This window comes from Neolamprologus multifasciatus, chromosome 11 (genome assembly GCF_963576455.1).
Source record: "Neolamprologus multifasciatus chromosome 11, fNeoMul1.2, whole genome shotgun sequence".
Lineage (NCBI taxonomy): Eukaryota > Metazoa > Chordata > Actinopteri > Cichliformes > Cichlidae > Neolamprologus > Neolamprologus multifasciatus.
Genome location: NC_140449.1, coordinates 23,943,708 through 23,964,525, shown reverse-complemented (window position 1 = coordinate 23,964,525; position 20,818 = coordinate 23,943,708). Strand labels below are relative to the sequence as shown.

The 20,818-nt window shown below is 37.5% G+C and overlaps 2 protein-coding genes and 1 pseudogene across 5 annotated transcripts in view; all 3 read left to right on the top strand.

Annotated features, from left to right (window-relative positions):
* Nucleotides 1–643: 643 nt before the first annotated feature.
* LOC146508529 (cell adhesion molecule CEACAM5-like) lies at nt 644–5,441 on the top strand. The gene is made up of 3 exons (XM_085177157.1): nt 644–1,123; nt 4,714–4,986; nt 5,140–5,441. Exons 1-3 carry the CDS (start codon nt 841–843, stop codon nt 5,421–5,423), a joined length of 840 nt encoding a protein of 279 aa, XP_085033283.1. The 5' UTR covers nt 644–840; the 3' UTR covers nt 5,424–5,441.
* Nucleotides 5,442–9,460: 4,019 nt separating this feature from the next.
* LOC146508528 (cell adhesion molecule CEACAM1-like) lies at nt 9,461–17,905 on the top strand (annotated as a pseudogene). The gene is made up of 6 exons (XR_014877003.1): nt 9,461–10,855; nt 14,172–14,249; nt 14,337–14,654; nt 15,209–15,488; nt 15,650–15,888; nt 15,999–17,905. The product of XR_014877003.1 is annotated as a cell adhesion molecule CEACAM1-like (transcript).
* An 818-nt stretch (nt 17,906–18,723) lies between these two features.
* Nucleotides 18,724–20,818, top strand: part of LOC146508527 (nectin-4-like) — a 5,649-nt gene continuing 3,554 nt past the window's right edge. Inside the window, exons 1-7 of one of the 3 annotated variants that reach the window (XM_085178492.1) lie at nt 18,784–18,816; nt 19,041–19,121; nt 19,210–19,291; nt 19,468–19,812; nt 20,141–20,243; nt 20,550–20,584; nt 20,676–20,728. In XM_085178492.1, the coding sequence (XP_085034618.1) occupies nt 19,228–19,291; nt 19,468–19,812; nt 20,141–20,243; nt 20,550–20,584; nt 20,676–20,728 (600 nt within the window). In that variant the 5' untranslated portion in view covers nt 18,784–18,816; nt 19,041–19,121; nt 19,210–19,227. Of the gene's footprint in view, nt 19,122–19,209; nt 19,292–19,467; nt 19,813–20,140; nt 20,244–20,549; nt 20,585–20,675; nt 20,729–20,818 lie in introns of all 3 variants that reach the window. The other 2 variants (XM_085178495.1, XM_085178494.1) reach the window with 2 other exon arrangements.

Sequence of the window (20,818 nt, the reverse complement as noted above, 5' to 3'; positions counted from 1 at the left end):
GAATGGTTTATTTGAAGGTAATATTGATCCCCATAAAGCAAAGAACAAGCTGAGAACTCAACTGTCTTATTTATTCTGTTCAGAATATTCACTTAAAGGGAGTTGATTTTTTTTTTTTTATACAAATAAAATATTCCAAGGTTTTGATTGGTACAGTATTTCTTTCAATTATTGATATTCTGTCTTTTTAGGTTGTGTATGTAATATATCCTCCTTAACATGACATGATTTAGCTGGAATTGATTTGTAATTATTTCAATGCTTATTTTCTATTTTTGATGCCAACAATGAAACTATTTTTTTTTCACAGACAAAGTCTCCAGTGTGTTGGTAACTTCCAGCAGCACAGACATGGTTGAGTTCAGTGGCCCTGTCTCTCTGTCCTGCTCTGCCTCTGGATCCTCTCTCTCTTTCCTCTGGTTGAACGGCAGCTCTGAGGTTACAGCAAGTGACAGAGTTCAGCTCACTGATGGAGGCTCCAGTCTGACTATAATCACTGTGACCCGCTTTGACCAGGGACCATTCAGGTGCCGTGTGTCCAATCCTGTCAGTACTGTTACCAGTGATCCAGTAAACCTCTCCATCAGCTGTGAGTTACTAAACTAAATGTTCAGTAATTTATCTGAAAACATCTGCAGACAAGCATCAGAGTGTTTAGATATCATTTTAGATTTCAGAATATTAGATATGTCCGATAAGCTGAATAAAAGATGGATGAGATCTTTTTTCTGTTGACATGATGTGAAGCAATGTAGTTGTGTGAAATACTTTTACGATTTCTCAAGAAAAAGTGAATGTAATATACTTTTACATTTTCCATCCACCCAACGTAACTTTTCTATGTCCCCTCTACATTTAATTGGTCCAGAAAATATAAATTTGATATTATCTCCACCACAAGGATACTTTGCTGTGGGGTCAGACATCAGCCTCACATGCTCGGTTGGATCCAGACCTCCTGCCCAGTTTAACTGGTTTCTGAATGGAGATCAGCTGTCTGATACTGAAGAGGTCAGACTGATGAATGTTATCATGAGTAACAGTGGAAACCTCAGCTGTCAGGCCTTTAACAGCAAAACTCTGAGATCTCAAACATCTCAGCCTTCAGCCATCACTGTGCTGGGTAAGTGTAATTTGTTAGTCATTAAATAATCTCTGGTAGATAAAATATTTAAAACACATACATAAAATACCTTTAAAATGAAAGAAAAAACAATACTTACTGTTTGCTGAGCACGTGCCTACCAGCCTATCAATAAACCAAAAACCCAGACAGACTTAATTCATTTGAAAGCGTGATGCTAAAATTTCCAGTGTTAAATTAACACTAGAGAGTGTCTATATGTGTCCACTCCTCTGAGTGTTAAATATAACACTTTTGAGTGTTAAATGAACACTTTTGACAGTATTAATATAATATATAATATTTTTAAAAGTAACTCAAAATGTTAGAAATATTCCAGTGTTAGAAAATCAGCACTGCTCAGTGTTAGTCGTTGTTAATCTTCAGAACTGACTAGGTTACTTTTAAAAATATAACACTGTCAAAAGTGTTCATTTAACACTCAAGAGTGTTATATGTAACACTCAGAGGAGTGGACACATATAGACACACTCTAGTGTTAATTGAACACTGGAGATTTTGCTGTGATAGCTGTAAAACTGAAAAACCAGTCTTATTCATTATCATCTATCGTCCACCTGGGCCTTACACAGAGTTTCTCTCTGATATCTCAGACTTTTTTATCTGATTTAGTTCTCAGCTCAGATAAAATAATTATTGTGGGTGATTTTAACATCCATGTAGATGCTAGAAATGACAGCCTCAACATGGCATTTAATCTGTTATTAGCCTCAATTGGCTTCTCTCAAAATGTAAAAGAACCCACCCACCAATTTAATCACACTCTAGACCTTGTTTTAACATATGGAATAAAAACTGAACATTTAACAGTGTTTCCTGAAAACCCTCTCCTGTCTAATCATTTCCTGATAACATTTACATTTACAATAATTGATTACACAGCAGTGGAGAGTAGACTTTATAAAAGTAGATGTCTTTCTGAAAGCGCTGTAACTAAGTTTAAGAATATAATCCACCCACTGTTATCATCTTCAATGCCCTGTACCAACATAGAGCAGAGCAGCTATCTGAACGCTACCCCAACAGAGGTCAATTATCTTGTTAATAATAATTTTACCTCCTCACTACGTTTGACTCTGGATACTGTAGCTCCTGTGAAAACTAAGGTCTCTAATCAGAAGTACCTGACTCCGTGGTATAATTCTCAAACACGTAGCCTAAAGCAGATGACTCGTAAGCTGGAGAGGAAATGGCGTGTCACAAATTTAGAGGATCATCATTTAGCCTGGAGAAATAGTTTGTTGCTTTATAAGAAAGCCCTCCGCAAAGCCAGAACATCTTACTGTACATCACTGATTGAAGAAAATATGAACAACCCCAGGTTTCTGTTCAGCACTGTAGCCAGGCTGACAAAAAGTCAGAGCACTGTTGAGCCAACCATGCCTTTAACGTTAACTAGTAAGGACGTCATGAATTTTCTTTACAAATAAAATTTTCGTCTCACAGATGTAACATTATCTACAGCTACTTTTAGTACCATCGATATTCATTTAGACTCTTTTTCTCCAATTGATCTTTCTGAGTTAACTTCAGTAATTACTTACTCCAAACCATCAACGTGTCTTTTAGACCCCATTCCTCCAAAACTACTCAAAGAAGTCCTGCCCTTAATTAATTTTTCGATCTTAAATATGATCAACCTATCGCTAATAACTGGCGATGTACCACAGGCCTTCAAGCTGGCTGTAGTTAAACCTTTACTCAAAAAAACATCTCTAGACCCAGCTGTCTTAGCTAATTATAGGCCAATTTCTAACCTTCCTTTCATACCAAAAATCCTTGAAAGAGTGGTTGTCAAACAGCTAACTGATTATCTGCAGAGGAATGGCTTATTTGAAGAGTTTCAGTCAGGTTTCAGAGTTCATCACAGCACAGAAACAGCTTTAGTGAAGGTTACAAATTATCTTATGGCCTCTGACAGTGGACTCATCTCTGTGCTTGTCCTGCTAGACCTCAGTGCAACGTTCAATACTGTTGACTATAATATTCTATCGGCGCGATTAGAGCACGCTGTAGGTATTACAGGTACTGCAGTGGTTTGTATCATATCTATCTAATAGACTCTAATTTGTTCATGTAAATAGAGAGTCTTCTTCACAAGCTGAGGTTAATTATGGAGTTCCACAGGGTTCAGTGCTAGGATCAATTCTTTTCACATTATACATGCTTCCCTTAGGCCAGAGATCCCAAAGTGTGGGGCTCGCCCCCTAGGGAAGGGGGGGGGGGGGGGGCGCAGAGCCATTGCAGGGGGGGGGCGCGGTATGAAAAGGGGGAAAAAAAACAATGCTTGGACACTGCTAGCACGGGGCACCCACACAAACGCAAAGTAGGAGATGAAGCATCGCTGAATATGTTTCCAAACCAACTTCATTCTAAGCCAAAGACTAGAAAATATGGTGAAGCATATCTTCCCTTTGGCTTCACCTGCACAAATGCCAAGGTAGGTCTCCCCTGCATAATTGGTTTTCTCTTAGTCGGGAGCAGCGCTGAGTTGTTCGGACAAACAGTATTCCACATTCTTGATTTTTAGTTCACAAACACTTCTTGACTAACTACTCCTGACATTTTGGAGATGTTAGCTCTTTATACAGTAAAGTTACAGCGGGATACAAATAACATCAGGCTGATCCTGCGATTTGTTCCCCCGGTTCAAATCACGGACAAACAGTATCCCACAGCAGTTTATGTTTTTAAACCCATTTTGCACAGAGAGGCATTTTTTGACAAATGTATTGATAGCAATGTTGAATATTATTACACAGGAAAAAAACAACTACATGTAAAATAATCACACTGTATAAAATAATCACACCGTGTATAAGTATTATCATCATAAATGTAAATTCATCTATTCAATTCAATTCAATTTTATTTATATAGCGCCAAATCACAACAAAAGTCACCTCAAGGCGCTTCATATGCTACACTTGATGTAACCTAAATCTAATCTATGAGGAGCCACAGTTACTGTGTCTCAGTCCAACACAAAGCTTTAGTGTGAATTTATCACATTGCTAAAACACAAAGTTAAACACTTCATGTACAGATCCAACATGTGATTAAAATGATGACATTACATGTAAGCTTTAAATTTACAGTTTATCAAGTGTCACTGAGCAGTCCTTACCTTTAAATATAATCTTTCCTCTCATCTCACACAAACAGTTTGTGTGTTTGCTGATTATTGTTGAGCTGATAGAAAGGTTGAAATTGAAATACCGCAAACAAAACTTGTGGACACCTGCACTCCCTCTGGCCCACTTTAACTCCTGAGTATAAACACTACAGATGATACCATTAAACCTGTATTTTTAAAATGTAAGGAGTATAAAGTACAGATATCTGTTTCAAAATGTAAAAGTAAAAAGTTATCAGAAAAATAAATACTTAAGCCAAGTACAGATATCTGAAAATTCTACTTAAATACATCAAAAAAGTATTAGTACTTTGTCACTTCTCATCTCTGCTGATCATCAGTGTATAAATGTGGCCCTCAGTGCATCACCTACCTTTGCTCTTGTTCTCAGTCTATAATTTTTCCTTGTTAATATTTTATTTTTGGGAAACAGAGAAAATATCAGGTTCTTCTGTCAAACCATCAACAAACCTAACAGTTGAGGGAACCTCTGTCAGTTTAACCTGTGAGGCCTCTGGTTCAGTCTTTACAAGAAACTGGATGAAGGATGGCTCCGATCTGACCCTGACTGACAACATGACCCTTTCTGACAATAACAGAGTGTTGACCTTTGACACTGTGAAGAGGAAAGATGAAGGAGAATATTTTTGTAATATCAGCAACCCTGTCAGCAGTCATGGAGATAAATACATCATGACTGTTAATTGTAAGTAACATCCTGGTCAGTCTACACTTCTTGTTCATGCATACAGTAAAATAATTTCAAACTTTGAACGGTACAACTAATATGATATGTAGTCTAGTAATGCAGAAATTTAAAAGTAATGAACACATTTATTATTTTTTACCTGTTTTTCAGATGGACCAGAAAATGTTCAAATCAAAGGTCCAAATGAGATAAATATCAAAGGCACCTTAAAACTGACCTGCTCTGCTGAATCCACACCAATTGCCAGATTCACCTGGTTTTTAAATGGGACAGAGAAACTCACCAATTCAGCTGAGTACATTAAAGAAGAGGTTGAATTATCTGACAGTGGCAACTACACATGTCAGGCATGGAATAATATAACTGAGAGAACATCATCATCAGCGGTGCATGGACTGATTGTAACAGGTATCTGCATGTGTTTATACTCTTAGATGGTACTACTGACAGTTTAAAGGGTGGTGCGTTTCCTGTAGTTTTCTATTAACTAAATTTTGGAGGTTTATCTTCAGATAACATAACAGTTGTTTCTAATGCCGAACTATCCTTTAGCAAGACATTAATTAGTCATCAGCAAATTTTCGTCTTGATGCATTCTGAATCATCCAGGAAAGTAAATCTCCAAAAGTTGATTCTGTTCATCTGGAAATAGCGTTTTGTGGGAGAAACGTTTTGTCACTCATCCAAGTGACTTCTTCAGAGATGTCACCTATAACATCTCCAAGTTTCTGGCTTCGATCCTCAACCCGCTGGTGGGCAGCTCTGAACAACACATCCAGAACACCCTGGATTTTGTTGAGAAGGTGAGAGATGTCATTATGGAGGCAGATGAAACCATGGTCTCGTATGACGTTACATCTCTCTTCACTTGCATCCCAGTCACGGAAGCGTTGGAGGTAGTCCGTAAGAGATTACAGGATGACCCCACCCTCAGCAACAGGACCACTCTCAGCATCGACCAAGTGTGTTTGCTTTTGGAACTGTGTCTTCATTCCACCTACTTCACATACAAGGGTCAGTTCTACAGGCAGAAACATGGGTGTGCCATGGACTCCCCAGTTTCACCCATCATGGCCAATTTGTACATGGAAGACGTGGAAAAGAGGGCTTTGCTATCCTACCCTGGAACACCACCAAGCCATTGGTTCATTTTTTCTAAACACCGGGTTTCTGTGGCTTTTAAACCCCAAAACACGCTGTGCCAAAAATTGGTCCACCCCGAGGATCGGGTCCCCTGACACATACAGAGTAACACAGTGTACGCTGTTAAGTGCCAGGAGGATTGCCAGGATTTATACATCGTGGCAACCAAACAACCTCGGGCGAAGCGGATGGCACAACACAGAAGAGCTACCTCATCAGGCCAGGACTCTGCAGTCTATTTACACCTACAGGCCAGTGAACACTCTTTCAAGGATGAGGATGTACACATCTTGGACAGGAAGGAACGCTGGTTTGAGCGCAGAGTCAAGGAGGCCATTTACATGAAAAGGGAAAGACCATCTCTGAATCAAGGAGGGGGCCAAAGGGTACATCTTTTGCCATCTTACAATGCTGTGATTGCAGCCATTCCCCAACTCTCTGTGAATGGTACTCATGGCCATTGATCAGTGGTCTTTGATCAGTGGGTTTTGGTCAGTGGTTGTTGATCAATGGTCATGAGAATTTGCATAATTAAGATTAAGGAACTGACCTCCCAGCCCATTGTTCCTTCAGTGGGCTGGTTTCAGTCATTATGCAAATGTACTGTTTATAAGATTGGGGAAACCTGCAGTCAGCTGAGACTGAAGAAGTCACTTGGATGAGTGACGAAACATTTCTCCCACAAAACGCTACGTCCAGATGAACAGAATCAACTTTTGGAGATCATCAGCAAATTGTTAACTGAAAACACATAGTGCATCCACCATTTTACCAAACACAAGTACTTCCGATGCAACAAGAGCATTGCACCAATCAAAGTCCCCTGATAGTTCTAAAATTATAAAAATCAAGTAAAAAAAGAAGTTATTTTGTCTAAAAAAAAGTATTAATTATCTTTATTAATACTTTTCCAGAGAAATCATCAGGATGTGCTGCTGGTTGCATCGCTGGAATAGTAATCGCATGTTGTGTTATCGTCGCTGCAGTTGTTGGTGGAGGGTACTACATTTATAAGAAAAGGTAAGTGCAGAATTTATTTGAAAAATCATCAGGAAAACATTTTTCTTTTTTGAATATACATAATTATTGTAATTTTTGATAAATGTCTAGAATTCAGTGGTACAATTCAACAAATGGTTCATATTCTGCAAACAGTCACTTGCTAATGTTCATCTTCTGCTGGTCTCAGAGTAATCACGAAGGAGAATAAACTCTTTTCACTTCTTGTTTATGTTCATTTTAATAATGCTTCATTTTAAATATTTAGATTCAACAAAAATCCTCAGAAGCAAAACACAGGTATGCTAATTTTTTTTCTTTTTGAAATCTAAAGTCATCTTACATATCTGCTGTAGCAAAATAAAGAAATTAGAGAATCAAAATTATTGTCTTAATGGCTATCTACATGCACTGTTACAAATCTTTGTTTTCTTAGAACAAGATGAAAATATGTATGAGAACATTTCCATTACAAGAAAATAAAAAATATAAACTCAGCGATGACCTTCACTTTTAAAGGTAAGTTTGACATTTATTCTCAATGTTATTTAAGAAGGAACTATTTTGTTACTTAACAAGAATATTTTTCTATTTCTGTAGATGATGCATTTTTAGAAGTCTTCACCTGCTGCAGGAGGAGTAACATTATAATTTTCATTGGCTTGATATCATATAATGTTAAACAAGATATGTTAGGATTTTTTACCTAATAGATTATTACTCTTCATCTCAAATAAATATTAATACTTTCTCTGTAATAAATCTTCTAATATTCAAGTCACTACTTTATTTTAAAACAACTAACATATCACAGTTGGGTCTCTATATCTATATGTTTATATAAACTTTTTACTCTTCAGTTACCAATTGTAGTACAATAATTACATGAATTTGCACGTTAATGTTAAAATCTGATGTCCAACGTGTGGACCAAGGCCTTTTGTTGGGACTGCAGGTGTGCCGCGTGATAACCGTGATAGCCATGATAGCTGTGATAACAGAAATTCTGCTTGAAATTATAGTATTTACAGGTAGATATTTATGTAAATTTATTTAAAAGGGGACATTTTTTAAAAAGCTTCAATTAAAACTGGTAACAGGAGTTTGTTAGTTTGTGATTTCACACATTACTCCTACATTAAGTTACTCTCTTTGTGTCCCAGTTGTTTTGCATATGCAATTTTTAGCCATGAGCCTGTGTTGTTTGTATGTATTGAATAAAACATTCAATAAAATACATTGCTCTTTCTCTTGTATTTTAAATTAGAGTGAAGATTTAACAATGGGTGGACCCCACAGGATTTTCTGGTTTTTAAGTGGGCCTCAGTACGCTTGACTTTGGGAATGGCTGTACCTTCATGTTATAAAAGGTCTTAGTTATGAAATAAAACCTGAATGTGATACTTTTGTTTCATAAGCTGCAACATGCTACCCTCATGTGGAGGGCAGGATGTTGAGTAAAGGCATTGAGGAAAGCGGTAAAGCTGTGTTTCACTGATCATAATATTTAATTGCCCCTGAGGTTCTACAGTAGTTTCTGCAAACTGTAAACCCCTCAGAAAAGGTGTGGTCACAAAAAGTTCAGAATTGACTGCTGCAGTTTTTAGTCTGTCTAAATTTTATATTAATGATGTCAATCATGCTTCTTTTGTTTGTCAGTTTATCTTTTTTAAAAGATGAAACTTTTTCAAAAACAGTAACATTGCCTAATGTGGACGTTCTTAAAAGCAGCAAATTTTTACTGAACCTCTTAAATGTATAAAACAAGGTGATCAGTAGGATTATAAAAGGCACAGAAATTATTTTTTAAAAACAGTGGGCTGAAGGTTTTATAGCCACTGATAAGACTTTACAGTGTGCAAAGGATGGAGTTATTGGGAGTTTCTCAGAAGGCAGTGCGTCACGTTTTTAGTGTTCTTTGTCTCAACCTCAAAAGACAAAGCTGATTTAACACAATCCACCTTGTGTAATATATATAATTGTTAAATGGCTAAATAGTTAAATGAAATACTATAGCAGATTAGCCGGTGATGTTGGGCTACACGTTTTTTGTGGTTTTTGAGTGGTCACTTTAATTGTGTTTCACAGTGCTCCAACATCTGACTGTCCTCTCTTGTATGCAGGAATAAAACTGTTCATAACATATTGCTTTATGACCAAATGTTATACTTCTATTTATCACACAAGAATGAGAAAGGGTAGAAACCTTAATCAGGCATTTGAAAATCTTAATTTAAACAACGTATAGATTCAGGAAACTGTTTGGCTGAGTCCTCACATCATTGTTTAATTCTGTTCAATTTTATTTATATAGCGCCAAATCACAACCAGTGGCGGAGCGGGGGGGTGGCTTACTGGGCTTAAGCCCGGGTTGTTTTTTCAGAAGCCCAGGGTCTTTTGGAGTGTAATTTTTTCATAGTTAGATGCCTGGCTGACAACTGTATAAAACAAAAAACTACACACAATATTCGAAGCACATAGTGCACACTGTGGGAATTTATGACTGTGCGTAAATCCCCCCTAATATTGGTATGATCCAAGCTCAGGCACTAAGCGGGGCGGGGCAGCTGCTGCCTGCGCGTGCGCTGTTGGAGAAACGCAGCCAGGCAGACAGAGGAGAACTGAAGTTCGACCAAGTACCAAAGCAAATCATTCGTACTGTACAAATAATGTAAATATGACGGTGTATCACGAAACATTGATATCAAACTGATCACTTGACCCATATTACGTTACTTGCTCTTCAAGTGAATCAACAAATGGCGAAATGAAAAGCTGAACAACAACAATGCTGTTTTTTTTTAGAGATTCTTAGCTTACATGTGTGTTTATTTCATATTTTCAGTTGTTACCCCCCATGGCTAAATGAATCGGTTTCAGTAATGTACTGATATACAAGAATGGACATAAGGGGCTTCTTTTAAAGAAAAAACTCTGGTAGTATTTTATATATTATGCTTTGTATGTTGTTCAGTGTATTTCTATGCAAAACAAGAGGAATTTCAATACACAGCAGTATATTCACAGTTTAAAGCAGATATTTACATACACTTTATGGAAAACATAAGAACATTTTTTACTGTACAACATCAATTTAGAGTAAACTTGTTTTGTTTTGGATAAATAAATATTGAAATATCTTTTGAATTAGTTAAATGTCAAAATAAAGAGAGACAGAGCTGTCTATTTTTTTATCACTTTCAAATTTAGGAGTACATGTACACTAAGTTTATTGTTAATTAATAAGAAAACTCCAGACGATTCCATTCTGAGCTGAAGAAGCTTCTGATAGGTTAGTAGAGTCCATGTGAGTAAATTGGTGGCACACCTGTGGATGCACATAAGGCAAAACACAGAGCCTGTTTCTTTGACATGGGACAATCAAGAGCTGTCAACCAAAACACCAGGAAAAGAATTGTGGAGCTCCATAAGTGTGGCTCAATTTTGAATACAATTTGGTGCCATTTGCAATTAAGAAATACAGATAGTTTCTCTCTTTACTCTTAAAGTTAACAAATATGTTTTTTATATTTATCAATCTAAAAGAATAAACATTTAGTCTGATTTGATGTTACAATTAAAAAAGTGTTTTTGTTTTGATCTGAAGAGTGTGTAAATATCTGGTTTCAACTGTATATTTGATGATTGTCAGCACAAAGAGGGAGAGAGAGGAGCAGAGAGGGAGATGGAGAATGAGGACAGAACAGAGATGGAACAAGAGCAGGTGAGACACACATGTTAGTCAAATGGTTGTTTACCAAAAGTATCACCGTATCATAGGTACTCGTGTATCTCGTACATAGTGTTTCTTTTTAGGTTTGTTATTTTTCAAGTTATATATTTATTAAGTTATGCAGGCTTGTTTGCACCACATCTAAATAATTATATAAACTTTTCTGAATCTATTTTTCTACTTTTCTGAATTCTAAATACTGTACTTTGGTAGAAATAAAAAATAAGTGTAGTGCAGGTCTATGATGATTTTTAGTGCTACTATCATCTAGTTCTGATTCTTGTTCTGTCTTGGTTAAGTCCTAAGCACTCTACCCTCTAAGCTGAGCACCTGAGCAATCGCGCACTGCTAACACAGTCTCCGCGCACAGAAAATCAGCATAATAAAATAAATACATGTATTTACTTTAATTCCAATTCAGACTGGATTTTTTTTGTGTGCAGCGCAGATTTTCTGTGTGGGGAGACCGTGTGAGCAGTGCGCGATTGCTTACACGCTCAGCTTAGAGGGAACATAAGTAGTCCTGATTTTGAACTGTTGTAGTCCTGTTTTAATTCCAGATCAGTTCTGGGTCTGGTTGAATTGGGGTTTAGTCCTCGTGTCTTGATACAGCCCTGATTTTGTTCTGCCTTGCTGCTTAATTAAAAAACTAGTTTAAGGTGTCCTGCATATGTGATATATATTTTTCCCTATATGAAGTCATTCTTTTTTGAACAAAACTCAAAACAGAGCCAATTAATCTTTCAGTCATTTCTAACCCCCCCCCCCCCCCCCCCCCCCCCAAATAAATAAATAATAATAAAAATCCCACATGCATACTGCCCTTTAGGGCTAAGCCCCAGGTGTTTCAAATGTTTGCCGTGCTTTATATTGTAAGGTAGACCATACAATTACACATACAAAGAAAAACCCGACAATCATATGACCCAGGAGTGGAGTTGATGTGAGTGAAGTTGGCTCCCCACCTTCTTCAAATCCAACAAAAGTGGTATCAAATGTTTGTGCTACGTTTGTGCTGGTTTGTGCTGCAAAGATTTTCGTTTGTGCTGCTATCATTTTAAAGATATTAATAAAAAATTCTAGAGGTCATCAGAGGTCAACCAGCCCCCCCACATTAATGGAATCAAACAAAACTAAGGTCATTTGACCTTAGAACTGAAGAAGCTTCTCGGATGAGAGGTGAAACGTCTTCAAGCAACTTAAAGAAGTCCAGACGCTTTTCTTTGCAAGCTCCCTTGACAATAAAATAATGTCTTGATGCGATGTGAGTGAAGTTGCCCCCCCACACCTTCTTCAAATCCAACAAAATTATGTGCCCACACCGGTGTTTTAGCTAGGAAAGCGGCGTGGCTGATGTGGAGTGAAGCCACGTTAATGACAACGTGTACAACCATTGGAGATGTGAGCAGGACAGACGGAACAATTGACGGAAAAAGTGTGGACTTTATACCAGTTTTTAAATTGTGTTGAAAAGCCACATAAAACCAGAGTTGTGATACAAAATATATGCAGTGTTTGGTTTTCTTCCTGAATACTACCGTTGTTTATATTTACTGTGGGAAGAAATGCTCGAAAGCACTCTCCGCCTGTGAGCAAAAACAAAACCAAAAACACCCCCACCCTTTCCTATTGGTCGAAAAAAGTACCCTGTCGACCAATCAAAAAATGATATGGCAAGTTGTTAAGAAATGGGGGGAAGTTTTAGGAGTGACAGTGGTGTTTGGAGATGTGAGAGATTTGCAACGTTTAGCGCAAATCTTGTGTAGTTAGTGTGTAGTTAGTCAATAGTTTTGTTGTGTGTGTTAGAACAACGAGGCGACTGCTGAATGTTACAGGTGTTACAGGAGTGATACATCTCCTGTTGTCAGGCCTGCAGGTATCGGGCTTGTGATTTTCTCCTTTATCTCATAGTGGACAGAAATTATTTTTGGAGTGGCACAAATAATTTGTATGGCATCAAATTTGATGCAGAACAGCTGGTTGTGCTGTAAATAGTTTGAAATGTTTATTTTTTTTAAAAAACACCTTAAAAAAAATAGCTGCAAAAAACTTTGTTGTTTGCAAAACTCAGTTACTTTTTTGAAGAAGTAACTATATAATTAATTGCCCAACATTGGTCATTATATACTGTTTTTTGCAGACAGAGAGTTACAGGAGTCTCTCCCAGACCACAGACTCATACTCATAATACAAGTCAGAGCTTTATAAAAAAAAAAAAAAAAGAAAGTTGTGTTTTTAAAATTGGAGTTCAAGTTATTTTTACTTCCAATAGTGTTAACATACTACACAGGTCAATGACTACATTTTTGTTTTACATTTTCATTGTAAGTGGGATAAAGCAGTTAATTAAAAGTAGTGTAACCTAAATGTAAATTCTGTAATTTGATTATCTTAATAAACCATGTAACTTGGATGGATTCGATGCTGGCGTGACCACAGTGCACACGTCTGATGTCGCTCACAGTGGTCCAAGGGATCGCTCAGGGAGTTTGTGTGTTCGCTCAGACACGTAAAAAATTAGAGGGAACATTGATTAGGACAGCCACACAAGTCGAGCAATACTTCATCGTGCATGGACGATTACAAAGAAACATATTTACACATTACATAAGATCTTTATTTCTTTTAATAAATCATTCATTCTGGAAGCACTAAAGGAAATGATTTGTTTGTAAGGCTGTCTGAAGGAGTCTGAGTGTCTCCTCTTTGATCCTCCTCTGCAAGGAATGCTATGGATCACTGCAGTTGCACCCAAAAGAGACCCAAAACCACTTAGTGGGGGGCACATAAAACTCTCCGTTAACATAAAAGGCACCACCAGCATCATGACTCATAAACCTTCTTCAGATGTTTATATATGTTTAAAAAATAATTCACAAATACTTTGCTTTAGAAGAACTAGGAGGGGAATGCAGTTATTACATTTTAAAGTTGTTTTATTTTAGTACAGAAGCTGATCCTGAATATGCTGGCAGGATATGCCCCCTACCATATTGTTTTGTCTAAGCCTAAAACATTTGGAGAAAACTTTAAATTAATTTATCTATCTATAGTTAAATAAGGTACATTTTATATGGTCTGTCAGAAGCTTGATCGTATTTTTCTTCTGGGGTTTTTTTTCCTGTTCAGATTAAATCCTGTTTTGTTTTTTTTTAATTCCATTTCTGTATGTATGTACACACAACACAACAGCGTCACAAAGGATCTTAGTGGTTTTCCTTGCCGAGTGGGGGGCTGTAGAGGGTCCTGTGGTGTGGGTCAATAAAAGAGCAAGAGCTCCTGAGACTCTTTCTGTTTTTGATTTCAGAAGGCAGAGAGACAATGTCAGAAAAGTCAGTATTGGACAAGACCATCCCATGGACTGCTGTTATGCTTCTTTTATCAGGTAGGCTAAATTCACATGATGTGTAGACAGAAATAAAGGAATGGGGATTTTTTTTCAGTCTTCTGTATTTCTCTTTGTGTTAATCAGGTATGTGTGTAGGTGAGGGTATATTGCCCGCTGGACCCCTGAGTGGCGCTGTAGCAGGCACAGTGAAGTTCACCACCACTCTCAGACCTCCGGAGAAACCATTCCTCTCAGTAAGCTGGAGGTTCAATGGGGTGAACATTATCAGTTCCACCAGCGTCAACATCACTGATCCTGGATATGCTGGCAGGATCTCATTAGACCGAGCCACAGGGTCCCTGGAGCTCAGAAACCTGGCACTGGAGGACAGCGGGGAGTACACTATCACCATCACACCAGATGGAGGGCTGCCAAAACAGGGGAGGACCAATCTGACTGTGTATGGTGGGTTAGTCTTTATAAATTTATATAGGGCACCAAACCATATGTGTCCTATACGAGTAAATGCCTGATGATAGTCAAATATGCAAAACTCCTTTTGATAACACATTCATAAAACAAACATGACAAAGAAAACAGGGGGTGTGGTTAAACTAAGAGGGAAAGCGAGTGAAACAGGGTCCCAAAGGACTAACATATAAATTGAAGTTTGCTACAGTTTAGGTTGTTGTTAGATTGCACTGGATTTACAGGATGCAGTTCAATTACACTCTACCACCACGATATTCATACTTGTACACTTTAATAATAATAATAATAGAATTTCAAACAGAAAAATAAATATCTACCATTTTAAATGTTAGACAGTTAAAAATATATCTGAAATTGAAACATAATTAATGAATTATGACCCAATGAAATCATGAAGGTGAAGCTGTTTAATAGATTTATGTCATTTTAAAGTTACTGTCACACAACATGTTACTTAAAGTGACACATATATGTTTCACACAAACTGTGTTGCTTCTTTTTCCATCATTTCACCTAAAGTTGACACTTTTTATCGTCTGGAGCCACCATCCGCAGCCCCACAGCCATCCTGATAAGAAGATGAAAGCTCCACCAACCTCACCTGTGAGGCCTCTGGCTCCATCAGCTCCAGAGAGTGGATAAAAGATGGCCAGCCTCTTAATCCCAGTGGCGGTGTCAGCTTTTCCTTGGACAACAAGACAGCGTCCATACAGCCTGTTCACATTTCTGACCGCGGCACCTATCAGTGTAAAGTCAGCAACCCAGTCAGCACCATGACTGCAAACCATAATCTCACTGTCAGCTGTGAGTATTCACCGTGAATTCACAGTGTTTCTATTAAAGAAAATATGAATAAATCAAGTTAAAATTAATTTAATTTAAACTTTTTTTAAAGACAGCTATATTAGCAGTAATAGTCTGAATGTCCCTAACACTGTATTTTAATTAATTAATTAATGATGCAGTTGGACCATACAACGTGTTGATCAATGGACCCTCAGCTGCTCCTCAAGGTCACAGTATAACGCTGCAGACTCGGTCCCACCAGCACACTTCAGCTGGATGTTTAATGACAATGAGACGCATGTTAATAACTCGTTGTATATCATAGAGAGGTTAGGGGCAGAAAACACTGGAAATTACACCTGCACTGCCAAAAACACAGTGACCATGATGGAAAGCTTCACAGTTCTGGATCTGAGAGGTAAGAAACCAAAGAATGAACTAATTCAATAATAGTACAGCCTTTATTTTGTCATCATTTCATATATTTTACAATGTAGTGATGGCAGTTGTTCTCTTTTTTCACTAAAGCATCCTGCTTGCTCCCTGTGGGTCATCCTCAGGGTTGGTCATCTATGCACTCACTCTGAAAGGGCTAATATAAGACATAGAGCATGTGAGATATGACCAGTGAAATACATTATTTCTATTTGTTTGCCTTATTGTTAAGGCACAAAGTATTTTTGTATCATTGCTTTAATCTGTTTTTATAATTTAATTCATTTAGCCTGTTTTGTTTTTCCTTTCAGGTTCTTTTCCCCAATAAGTGACTCTGGATGCTTAATTAAAAAATCAACCACAGAGTACTTTGTATAAATCACTATATTGCTGAAGCATACTTTGATGCTACCACTCATCACTCCTCGATAGGATTACTTAAACAGATCAGTAATCATTAACTTGTGTTGATTTGTATCTCACACTTGTTGTGTAATCTATTGGATGCAATAAAAGTTTTGACTGCTTTAATGAATTATAAGGTCATAAATGCTTTTTATCGTAACCAACACTGACTGTGGAAAACCAAAGGTCGCAGTGTTTCATGGCTTCACTCAGGACCTGCGAGAATATTTTGGGAGAAACTGATCAGCAGCACAAATATTACCAGTGCTGATGTGGATTTCATTTTTTCTTGAATGCATCACCACTATGTTTACAGTAATCAGGGACCCACTGGTTTTTAGTTGAGTATAGGTTCGCTTTAAGTTTATTCCCCTTTTTTTTTTTTATTCTTGCATCTTATACGTTATAAGTTGGATTCGCTATTAAAATCATTGAGTCTCTGGTTTCTCCGTTTATTCTCAGTCTAGTGGAGAGCTTTAGTGGTTAAAGAATTTGCTCAAGAAGTAGAAAGTTGCAGGTTCAGTTCCTGTCTGTGGCAGAATTCCCCTTTGGCTTTGCATCTGCCAAATCAATCATCTCTGTGCCACATTTTACTGTGAGTTTCTTCTTTCTGTGTTTAGTAGGTGTCTAATAAGTTATTTCCCATTTTACTTCAGCAGCTGGTTGACTCTTGTGGTTCATTTTAAGTTTTGCTTCCCCCTGAGATTATCTTGAGTGCACCTGTGCATTCTTCCAACAGTCTCCACTTCCCCAGTCAGCCCTCTAAAGATTTTTTTTAATTTAATTTACTTTAATTTAATTGTATTCCTGTAACTAGCATTTTTTATTTATTCTCCTTTGTTTAATATCAACTTTTTGCATTTGGGTCCATATTTGAACTAAATCAAAGCACTGAGTTTTCAGTGACCACTGTCTGTGATAAGAAACAATTGTGTGTGCTTTGACTTGAGTACAGCTCAGGATGCAGAGCTGTGCCTGCATCAGTTATTTCCACCTTGCTGTGCACATTTCTAATTCACATGTGCAAAGCAAGCTGAGTTCAAACAACTTGAAACTCACAAAGCTTTGCATCCATGACCTGATTACCCAGTTGTTCATCTGAGACTAATGTAGCCTTCGACTCTGGTGGAGATAACGATATGCGCCTCTCTGAGCTGATGCTTTCTTCAGGAGGCCCAATGATAGCTCACTGATATGAGGCGCTAAATTTTTTGTTTCTTACTGTTATCATTCGGGATCTTATTTAAAGTTTTAAAGAAGCTAAAAGCCACGGTGGGAACTAGGCTTGCATTGTTGGGCCAGTCAGTATGCTGCAGCCACACGAAAACGAGGTAGTATTTCAGCTGATCTTTATAACTTCCGTAATCACAAGTGGCAGTCAAAAAAAAAAACAGTCTGAGCCTAGAGCTCAGTTTAATATGTCACTCCCCACACTAGAGTTGAGCAGATAGTCAGGCAGAATCGAGAAGAACAACATGCGGATGGTAATGCCGTGTAAATAACTGAGTTAGATAAATAAAGTAAGTCTGAACTCACACATGAAACTCATTTATAGACTCACTGAGTCCATGAGTCACCACAGGAATTGATGTTGTGTGTGTATTTTCTTTAATCTTTCTTTCTCTTATCATTAATTAAACCTTGTCAAGCAAGCAGGTTGACAGTCAGAAGTGAGGATGTTGAAGTCACAGACATGTACTAACCATCAAACCACAAGCAAACAGCAGACATGTCAACCACTTCAACCACAGTTTTGAAAACCTTGTCACCAGCAGTAACAGTCAGGCTGCTTTCAGTCTCTGTAGTAAAATATAGTCCTCAAGGTAGTTTTATGCAATATGTTCATATGCCCATGGACACATTTTTCAATGCAAAGTCAACCTTTAAACTTTAAAGTTCGGACAATCCAGGTTAAATACAGAGATCTATTCTGTGTGCTGAAAAAACAGAAGTGTTTAATTCCCCCCTCCCCCCACATTTTTGTCACATGCAAATTCATAAATGTATGTGCTCTTAAAAACCAACCAATGTTACCACATCTAGCAGTTGATATTTATTGTTAAACTGATGTTAACTTCCTTCAAATAAAGTGGAACAAAAGCGCGGACATTTCTACACCTGCAAATGTTTCATTTATGTAATAGAAAATGGAATAGTTCGAGCCCTACATCCTCAAAATGCTCCCACAGGCTCAAACTGAGATTTGGCTAAATGCACATGTGTTCAAGCATTTTATCAGCATTTTTCTCATGTGGCAATAAAACAAAGTCAGCATAGCTCAGAATCTAACCGAGATCACCCTGATTTGACCACACGAGGTCCCCGTTGAGCAGAACATGAAAGGAGGCAGAGAGGAGTAACCTGACATCATGCTCACTACACAGGAGCTGAAAATCACAAAGTTAAAGATCACCGTGTAATGGTTTGGGTACATTTCCAGTAAGAGTTCTGATGAATGACAAATTGGTTTCTGATGTGGCTGTGCCATTCTTTCTCCCCTTAATGGGTAAGTTATTTTTATTTGAATGTACATTTTCTGGTGGATAGCTGTAGGCAGATACATTTATTTAAAAAAAAGTAAAGTTTCACCCTCACCCCAAGTTTCATTGTGTCTTAGTCAACAGAGTTATTTTGAGCCCGTGGTTTTATGGGAAATGTCTCGTTTTGTTTACTGCTGCATTTAAGAACTTAAATCAGCCTGTTCCTCTTTGCAAACTCTCTTTTTTTCAGTGGTCTAATATTTCAGTCTAGTCTCCAGGTTTTAGCCTTGGACTGAACTAAAAGGTTACGGATCCCTCTGTTTATAACTCTGTAAGTTTCTTTGAGTTTATCTTGAAAGCTGACATACCTAATCCGAGATCCTGTATGATTTGTACGTTTTCTTTTTCTGTGTTGTTAGTTCCTGTTGTTGTGTACAATGAAAATGTGCAACGGACGATCTCACCTGCTGGTTCAGCTAATTTACATTACATTTTTCCCAGGTAAGACCCAGTTTTATGTTTTTACCAGATTTTCTAAAACACTCATGCTATGCTAGAAATGCTTGAAAACATAATGAATAAATACCAGTTTGAAACCTGATCTCTTTTCTATTTTCGTGAAAAAACAGAAGTGTTTTTTCCCCCTCATCTTTCTGTCGTCATTTACCTTTTGGCAGTTTTTGTGGCACAAAGAGTCGAAGTCTCACCTGAAGTGACTGGATACATTGGGAATGATGTCACCCTGAGCTGTCAGTTAATCCAAGGACCAACACATACCAGTGTTAATCAGGTTCAGTGGGCTCTCCAGGATGAAGAAGGAACAGGAAAAGTCACTCTCATTGTTTTCAACAGTATGTATGGAGTGAATATTTCTGAGAGTCCACTGAAGGAGAGAGTGGCGTTTGATAAACATTCGTTGATAATTAAGGCTCTAGAAATGAAAGATGCAGGATCCTATATCTGCAGCATTTCCACTTTTCCCAGTGGTACATTTGAAGGAACCACCAAACTTGTTGTTCGAGGTAAGACTGTAACTACTTTTATACACTGAGCTGCCAAAACAACATTTAATGTTATATAATGAGGTAATATTTATTAGGTACAATCTTCAAAATTTGGCTGACACAAACCAAACATTCAGTTTGAATAACTTTTTTCTGCTTTTGTGTCCTATTCATTTTAACATCAGAAATTTTGACCAACATCTAATATTACTCATGATTAAAGTTTCCATGTTTAGTTAGAATGTTTATGCTGTAAAACATGAAAGGTAGTTTTTGTTAGTAGGCTGGTTTAATGTTAGTTTAATGTTAATGAGTTGTGGACTATAATCATACTTTATTCCACCAGAAACGAAACCATTGTCAGCAGGAATAGTTCTTGCCATAGTGACTGCTGTCTTATTGCTGTTAGCGATCATGGTGGCCATGCTTTATTTCATCCGCATTAGAAGGTGAGTATGTTCTCGTGTGTTATTTGTATTATAGAGACTACTGTTTACTGAATCATATTTGAGGGATCCATCGTCTTTGTGGCCAAAATTTACCATAAAGGAAGGAAATCCATTTTATGGTCAAGACTTTAAGCCTTAAGAAACTTTAGACTCTGGGAAACTGTTTGCTGTTTCTGTTTAATTGCTGTTTCACGGACCAAACAGCAATTAGACTATAATCATCAGACTGATCAAAACTTATAATTGTAGCTAAAGACCTAACTTCTCTTCTAAATCACCAAAATCACTTTTGTCTCGTTTGCTCAGACGCCATTCTTCAGCTGGGTTTCGTTTCGTCATTGGTAAGAACATGCACAACAATTTCCACTAATTGATTTTCTAAGTACTTAAATTATTTTCATTTTTCTGTAACAAAACATGTATGTCTTTCAGCTATGACTGGTCCAGAGAGAGAGTCGCAATCATCTGCAACTGAGAGAGACCAGGTGAGCTCCATGGTTTGAGGGTCCATTTTTGAACTTGAATGAATACGTTTTGGTCAGATACATTTAATTTATATTTATGCTGTTGTCATG